General features: G+C 44.3%; 1 protein-coding gene across 1 annotated transcript; it reads left to right on the forward strand.

The window, feature by feature from the left end:
- The first annotated feature begins 233 nt into the window (after positions 1-233).
- WNT8A (Wnt family member 8A) lies at positions 234-6,601 on the forward strand. The gene is made up of 6 exons (XM_061149418.1): positions 234-339; positions 436-469; positions 700-838; positions 2,144-2,269; positions 3,247-3,389; positions 4,585-6,601. The coding sequence occupies exons 1-6, from the start codon at positions 272-274 to the stop codon at positions 5,128-5,130; spliced, it is 1,056 nt and encodes a 351-aa protein (XP_061005401.1). The 5' UTR covers positions 234-271; the 3' UTR covers positions 5,131-6,601.
- The last annotated feature ends 1,643 nt before the right edge of the window (positions 6,602-8,244 follow it).

Consider the following 8,244-nt stretch of genomic DNA (forward strand, 5'->3'; position numbering starts at 1 on the left):
TGTCAGCCTGGGAGGGAAGAAAGGTTGGCAGGGCGGGGCAGGGCGGGGTTTCCCTTGCAGGCTTTGGGCTGAATCCCTCCTCCCTGGTCCCTCATTGGGTTAGTGGCTCCTGCAGCCCTGCCAGTGAGGGACAAATGAGAAGAGCTGTTGATTTTTCACCCCTTGGCCATTCAGCATCTCCCTACATAAATACTGAGAAAGGCCTGCCCTTTCCTCACTTCTCTGGACTTGGCCCTGGGCTAGACTTGGTCTTCTGGGGGTGGGAAGGGCCATGGGGGATCTACTTATGCTCAGAGTGGCTGTGGGCATATGCTATGTAACCTTCAGTGCCTCTGCTTGGTAAGTCCTTCCCTCCCACTGTTCACTCCTCACCAAGGAAGCTTCCACTATCTCATCCCCATTCACCAACTGCCTCACTTTTTCTCTTTTTGGTAGGTCAGTGAACAATTTCCTGATAACAGGGCCCAAGGTAGGATGGTCTCCTGCTCCTGTTTTTATCCATTCATGTTCCTAAGGGAACTCTTCTAGGGAAAGAAAAGACGGGAGGGGAGACAGTGTCAGAAGTCAGCCACGCAGAGGAACCTATGACCAATCATTCCCTAATGGAGAGCTAACCCATTTGATTCCTGTCTGTACCTTCTGACCCAGACGACCTGATGAGAGCCAGGGCTGAAGCTCGCACCCTTTTCCCTTTGCCAGGCCTATCTGACCTATACCACCAGTGTGGCCCTGGGCGCCCAGAGTGGCATCGAGGAGTGCAAATTCCAATTTGCTTGGGAACGCTGGAACTGCCCTGAAAATGCTCTCCAGCTCTCCACTCACAACAGGCTAAGAAGTGGTAAGTTTGTGCAACCTGTACAAGGGGGTATATGTCCATGAAGTTGGGTGTGCAGCATGTATGTATGTGTAGCATGTATGTGTGCAGTGAAATGAAAAAGTTATCATATACAGGCAGTGATCTGCCACTTCCTTATTGTGGGTTATTTCCCCTTCTCTGAACCTCAGTGTTATCCCTGGGGTCAATAAGGTCAGCTGTTTAGTCCACCGGAGTGTTGTAAGGGTTAAATGAGGTGAATCAAAGGTATCTATATACAAGTGTAATTACTCTATTTTTCAATTCATGTTGTATTTGTGTTTGTACACACTTATATTTGCATGAAATAAAAATGAGGAAAGGAGTCAGTGTTCGTAGCCCCTGAGGGAATTTCAACTGTCATAAAATCCCAACAACAGAGAAGCCGAGAGATCACATTGAGCTATGCCTCATGTGGAGTGTGTGTGTGTGTGGTGTGTGTGTGTGTGGTGTGTGTGTGTGTGGAGGGTGTGTGGTGTATGTGTGTGTGGTGTGTGGTGTGTGTGTGTGTGTGGAGTGTGTGTGGTGTGTGTGTGTGTGTGTGTGTGTGTGTGTGTGTGTGGTGTCTGTATGTGGTGTGTGTGTGTGTGGAGTGTGTGTGTGTGTGTGTGTGCATGATGTACCTGTGCAGCTGTTTATAACTATGCATAGTAGTTTGCAAGAAAGTCATTTATGTAGAAATGATTAATGAAGAGTTTCCTGAGGAAAGTTGAGGGGAATGGGGTAAAGAAAATGAGGGGGAAAGTATTTTCCTGTGGGGTATATAACAAACAGGGTGAGAAACAACATGGGACAATATTTATAAGGACTTAGTAAGATACAAGCTCAGTAAGCAGTAGGTATTATCATTATAATTATTACATGGCTCCAGGTCCATCTCAGAAAGAAGAAAAATGCCCTTCTCTCTTTCATAAGCCAGCCTCACAGCCCTGAATCCTTACTGCCTGAGGACCAGAAGCAATGGCTAATGAACAGAGGCCTAGGCTGGATTATCAGGGGAACTGGGTCCTGGTCCCAGTGCCATAACTGGTGAGGAGAGTGGCCTCAGTTTCATCACTTTCTCTCTGGGTTTTACTTTCCCCATCGGTAGCATGGGGATGCTCATTCCTGCCTGTGTGAAGCAAGGATGCTGGGAAAGCATGTACTGCTCTCTCAAGCAGAATAACATCCTCTTAATAAACCCAAAGAGGGAGGGGGATAGGAGAGAGAAATGAAATGGTATTGCTTTTTGAAAGCCCCTGCTTTGGGTCATCAGGGTCCTAGTTTTCAGTTGCCTCTTTCTTTTCAAAGCTACCAGGGAGACTTCTTTCATTCACGCTATCAGCTCTGCTGGAGTCATGTACACCATCACCAAGAACTGTAGCATGGGTGACTTTGAAAACTGTGGCTGTGATGAGTCAAAAAACGGTAAAACAGGTGAGTTGTGCCCTCTGAAGGGTGTGGGAAAAGGTAAGGGGTTTAGAGCTGAGCATAAGCTAAAGTCTTCCAGACAAAGCCTGAGAGACACAGCTTCTTCAAACCCCTAAACCCCAGCAGAAATCTCCTTGGTGGGTGCTCCTAGATCAAGACTCTAAGATGATTAGAGGATAAGCAAGTAGCACCAAGCTCTAAAATCAATAAGGCATCTAGGAAGGAGGAAACCAAAGAAAGTTTAAAGCTAACCCTCCTATTTCAGGCTTAGAATGGCTTGTCCATAATCCACAGCTATCAAATTATTTGCTGACAGCCTAAGAGACTTATAGGCCTTCCCTGATGGCTCAGACAGTAAAGAGTCTGCTTGCAATGTGGAAGACCTGGGTTTGATCCCTGGGTTGGGAAGATCCCCTAAAGAAAGAAATGGAAACCCACTCCAGGATTCTTGCCTGGAAAATCCTTATTCAGATTTGTCACTAATGAGGGAGGAGATAGCTCTAATAAGACTACTGTACAATAATGGTACAGAATTCTAGAATGAACATCAATGAACCTTTGAGATCATCTGGGCCAGCCCTAGCATCCTAATTTTACTTTGGGTATGGAGTTGAATTGTCTAGAGCTGGGGAGTATCTGAAGGGTGGGAAGTTGACTTTAGAAATAAGACTGCCCCCTACCCCCATTCCCACCCTAAATACCTCCATTTCCCTGTCTCACTTTTCTTTTTTTTTTTTACCATACTGTGCAGCTTGTGGGATCTTAATTCCCCGACCAGGGATTGAACCCAGGCCATGGCAGTGATAGCATGGAGTCCTAATCACTGGACTGCCAGGGAATTCCCTCCCTGTCTCACTTAGCTATAGCTTTACACACTTCTACAACTCTTGGGGATGGTTTGGCTACGTCACCTAAAATGACCGTGACTCTTCTAGGACTCAGCAGGAAGCTATACAAAGAACTTACTCTTTCCTTATGTGCAGGAGGCCATGGCTGGATCTGGGGAGGTTGTAGTGACAATGTTGAATTTGGGGAAAGAATCTCCAAACTCTTTGTGGACAGCCTGGAGAAGGGGAAGGATGCCAGAGCCCTGATGAATCTTCATAACAACAGGGCAGGCAGGCTGGTATGTATTGACCAGTGAGCCAATAGGCTGAGCATTTACAACAGTCTCACATCTGTACAGACCTTCACAACTTATCAAGAGCTGTCTCAAACATGTTTCATCCCACACCACCCAGCAGGACTAGGGTAGCTACCCCTATTCTTTGGATGACAAAACCAGTTAAGGCAGAGCTATCACTTGGCCAAGGTAATACAACCAATTAGCATCAGAACCAGGCAATGAAACAGATCTTCCAGTCTAGTCCTTTTATCACTAAACCTTATATGCTAACTCCTTCTACAGGCAGGTTTCTGAGAACATAAAACAATACAGATGCAAGGCCTTGCTTCCATGACTTAAAATTTTAACCATTTCAACTGCATGTTCTAGGAAATTAACAAGGGTTTATTATACAACTTATGTCCTAATGTCTTTCTGGGTCTGGAGAGGTTGGGACTGATTTAAGCTTCTCTGGAAGGTCAGCTGTCCCCCAAGACTTCTGGGGTACGTAGCAATCCTCGGAGTGTTCTGAACTCAAATCTGGATTCTAGTTGTATTTGGAGCTAAAAGCATAGAAATTTTGCTTTGAACCTGTACCTAGATGTCCTGGCTGCCCAGTGTAGAGAAGAGGTTTTCAAAGCAACAATAATGGGGATAAAGCAACCTTGGGGATAGGGCTTCAGACCCCAGGTTTCCTTCCCTCTGGAAGAGAGCCCAAAAGACAAATCCAAACACCCATAAACACTCTAGCCCCCAGCTGCAACACTTAGTAACAGTGCCAATTATCATATTTTTCATTTTTAGTTTACAGAGTACTTTCTTCTTCATCTTCTTTTTAACAAAGTGCTTTCTTGATCATGCTTAATCTTATGGGCAGAAAGAGAAACAAGCTCACAAGCGATATAGTTAGGCCTTAAGCCTAGGTTTCCTGTCTCCAGTCACCTTCTCAACACTTGCCTGGCTTTTTCCATAAGAATCACGCAGAAAAGCATTAAAATCACCAGTACCAAAGCCTTTAAACCCCTGAACTTCCTAATTGAGAAGATCTGAGGTAGGGCCCAGGAATAAATATTTTTCACAGGCCTCCCTTATAATTCTGATGTACTCTAAAGTTAAGAAACACAACTCTAAAATGTTCCATTAATTGCTAGCCTTTGATCTTCTCTACTCAGAGCCAATCTCCTTTTGTCCTCCCTCTCTCTTTCTTTCTCTGAAGGCAGTGAGAGCCACCATGAAGAGAACTTGCAAATGTCACGGCATCTCGGGCAGCTGTAGCATCCAGACATGCTGGCTACAGCTAGCTAACTTCAGGGAGTTGGGCAACTACCTAAAGGCCAAGTACGAACGGGCACTGAAAATTGAGATGGATAAACGGCAGCTAAGGGCTGGGAACAGTGCTGAGGGCCACTGGGTACCCACCGAGGCCTTCCTTCCTAGTGCAGAAGCTGAGCTGATCTTTTTAGAGGAATCGCCTGATTACTGTACCCGCAATTCCAGCTTGGGCATCTATGGCACAGAAGGTCGGGAGTGTCTGCAGAACAGCTGCAACACATCCAGATGGGAGCAATGCAGCTGTGGGCGCTTGTGCACAGAATGCGGCCTGCAGGTGGAAGAGAGAAGAACTGAGGCTATCAGCAGCTGTAACTGCAAATTCCAGTGGTGCTGCATGGTCAAGTGTGACCAGTGTAGGCATGTAGTGAGCAAATACTACTGCACGCGATCCCCAGGCAGTGCTTGGTCCCGGGGCAAGGGCAGTGCCTGACAGCACCTCACAGGAACTTACTGCTCAGTTGTATGACAGTGGAGGGGACACAGCTTCTCTCTTGGAGAGAAGAGGTAAGGAAAACAATTGGGAAACCACAGGGTTGATCTGTAGTCCTCTTGATATCTGCTGTACATGGGGAAGTGGAGGCCCAAGATGATACAGCATGTTCTTGACAGAGCTGAAATGGGAATCTGTGCCTCCTAACTTGGGTAGACCCCATTTCATCTTTTCTGCAAGTTACTTCCTGGTCTTTCTGCCTATAATACTATAGCTTGCTAAAGGGGAAGTTTGATTTGGGGTCTATATCCAGAAAGACCTTCAAAATACTTGCCCCTGGAGTTTCAGACCACATCCAGCCCAGCTGTATGGCTAAGAATCAGAGGGGATGGAAGCCAAAAATGGAAGTGTTCTGTCCAGACTCCTGAAGGAGTAACCGTCCCCTACTCTGGCTAGCTCCAGAAAGATCAGCTATAAGTTCATAGAGATAAGTGAGGCAGAGACTACACACCTGCCTATAGGGACGTATTTTTGGTGTTGGGTTTTTTAACTCAATGCACATTTTTGAAAAGTTCTCCCTACGCATTCCTGGGGAAACCAGTATCTCATATAACCTGACAACTTTTCTAACTCAGAAACCATTTCTGGAGCCATGGAGAAGGAATTGGCACAGTAAGTGGACAGGTGACTACAACTTATCCAGTCAAAGCCTCCCAAGAGGGATTTTTTCCCAGAAGAGCTGTAGAACAACTCTCTTTTGTTATTTTCCCAAATTGGGAACTCAACTTCATTTTGCAATAAATGCTTCTAGTATACACTTTTGAGACTTTTTGTTTCTCTCCTTGGAAGCCTTAGGATCAGAAAGGGAATGAGAGACTCCACTTCTATATTCCAGTGATGTACAAGTCTAAAAGAGAAACTGGAAATACCAATCCCTTGATATTAGTGTTAGATATCAGATAATAAAATTCAGACTCAAGCACTGGCCTATAGGAAAATAATCCAGATTTCTTGATTTAGAAGGTATTATTTTAACGCAACCTAAGCAACTTGAGGAACAAGCAAGCCCTTTGAACTTGAACCATATTCAAAGTGTGTTTGCTCTCTCAACTTAGGCTTCCTGGGGTGTCTGTACACGGAGGAGCTGGGCTCCAAGGCAAGAGACTGGGAAAGTTGTGGATTCTCCCTTCCTCATTTGCACTTCTACGTGTTCCACTGGTAATCTGTGGGGGGAGGGTAGTTCCCATAAAGAGAGCCCTAGGGGCTCAGCCACTGGTCTCCTAAATCTGAGGATCTCAGCCTTTAGAGTCTCACCTCTCTACAAAGGCCAAACACCCCACAGAGAAGAGATATTCAGCTATGTTAAATAAATAAGTAAAATGATTGATCACCAAGAGTAGGGAAACATTCCTAATGTTTTAAATTGAAAAAAACAATTTAAATGTTCAACATCAGGGCAAACTAATTAAGTCATGGCTGCACAATGGAATATTAGCAATTAAAATAATATTCTGGAAAAATATTTGGTAACATGAAAAATGTGCATGATACAATTAAGTGAATAAAGTTACAAAACAGCATGTTCAGAATGAATTCAATTTTGTTTTAAAAAGAGAAAAATATTAGCTATCATGTAATACCAAAATAGAGTGGTTAGTTTTCCTTTTTGTGTTTTTCTGTATTTTTATATTTGTCCACAATAAACAAATTTTTTGTCTTCAAAAAGAATTAATAGTACGTTAATTTTTAATGCCAACAGGGACTAACCAATCCATCACTTTTGTTTAAGTGAAAAAGAAGGTAAAATATTTATTAAGGAAGTTGGCATCTCAAGAAAAACCATAAGCAGGTGCTTGGCAAGTCTACCCTTATCTCTATTTTGTTGTTGTTGTTGAGTTGCTAAGTCATGTCTGACTCTTTGTGACTCCATGGACTGCAGCACACCAGTCTTCCCCTGTCCTTTACTGTCTCCCGGAGTTTGCTCAAATTCATGTCCACTGAGTTGGTGATGCTATCCATCCATCTCATCCTCTGTCATCCCCTTCTCCTCCTGCCCTCAGTCATTTGTGCACTTAAAACTACCAACTATCACAGATGCCAGACACCAGAAACAAGGAGAAATCCATAAAAATGTAGCCTATGTCAAGGAAATGGAAGATTTCCTCTACCTCCCTTCAAGGAAGGTAAAACACACACACACACTACAGTCAGCAACAAAGAAATGTGTGTGTGTGTGTGTGTGTGTGTGTGTGAGAGAGAGAGAGAGAGAGAGAGAGAGGTGGTAGTAGAAGGGGGAATGTAAAAGATACCATCTAAGCACAAAAATTGTGGTGAAGTAACAGGCAACCAAAAGAAAAGTTTATTTTCCTGGGGCTCAGAGGCAAAAAAGTTATCTGACTTTGAGGTTAAACCCTCAATAAATATAGATGCCAAATTACTCATCATGAAACCTGAGTTGTGAAACTGCTAAGGAATTGAACAAACTAGACTTTTCTCTTTATCCATAACTGAATCTCCATCCAAAGACCCCAGGTATCTGATGCTTTGACATTTTCCCCAGGACCTTGCTGACATTCCCAAATGATCTTAGGGGAGATTTTCAGAAATAAAACCATTCCTGATGCCTGGTGAAGTGAAAGTCAGTCATGTCTGACTCTTTGCAACCCCATGGATCATACAGTCCATGGAATTCTCCAGGCCAGAATACTGCAGTGGGTACCCTTTCCCTTCTCCAGGGGATCTTCCCAACCCAGGGATCAAACCGAGGTCTCCTACATTGCAGGTGGATGCTTTACCAGCTGAACCACAAGGGAAGCCCAAGAATACTGAAGTGGGTAGCTTATACCTTCTCCAGCAGATCTTTCCAACCCAACTATCAATCATGGAGAACATGCCTCATGTTTTCTAGGGGTTTATATCTGAGATTTTCACTAAGGAAACAGAATTCCATGAAGAGTTTGCCTACTTCCCCAAAAGCTCGTAGTCCCAATCCTTCCAAGCTTCTTCTAATCTCATTCATTTTACCCTCATGGCAATCAACCAGTCTTCCCACATGGACCCTGGGCCACAAACTAAAGGAGTTTGGATTTCTCTGCATCCATCACCTTCCTGTCA

This window comes from Dama dama, chromosome 9, assembly GCF_033118175.1.
Source record: "Dama dama isolate Ldn47 chromosome 9, ASM3311817v1, whole genome shotgun sequence".
Taxonomy (NCBI): domain Eukaryota; kingdom Metazoa; phylum Chordata; class Mammalia; order Artiodactyla; family Cervidae; genus Dama; species Dama dama.

Excerpts from the sequence above, each read along its gene's own strand:
- WNT8A (XM_061149418.1), top strand. The coding sequence starts at position 272 with ATGGGGGATCTACTTATGCTCAGAGTGGCTGTGGGCATATGCTATGTA. Across the intron at positions 2,270-3,246 it reads GTCAAAAAACGGTAAAACAG|GAGGCCATGGCTGGATCTGG; the intron begins GTGAGTTGTGCC and ends CCTTATGTGCAG. Across the intron at positions 3,390-4,584 it reads ACAACAGGGCAGGCAGGCTG|GCAGTGAGAGCCACCATGAA; the intron begins GTATGTATTGAC and ends CTTTCTCTGAAG.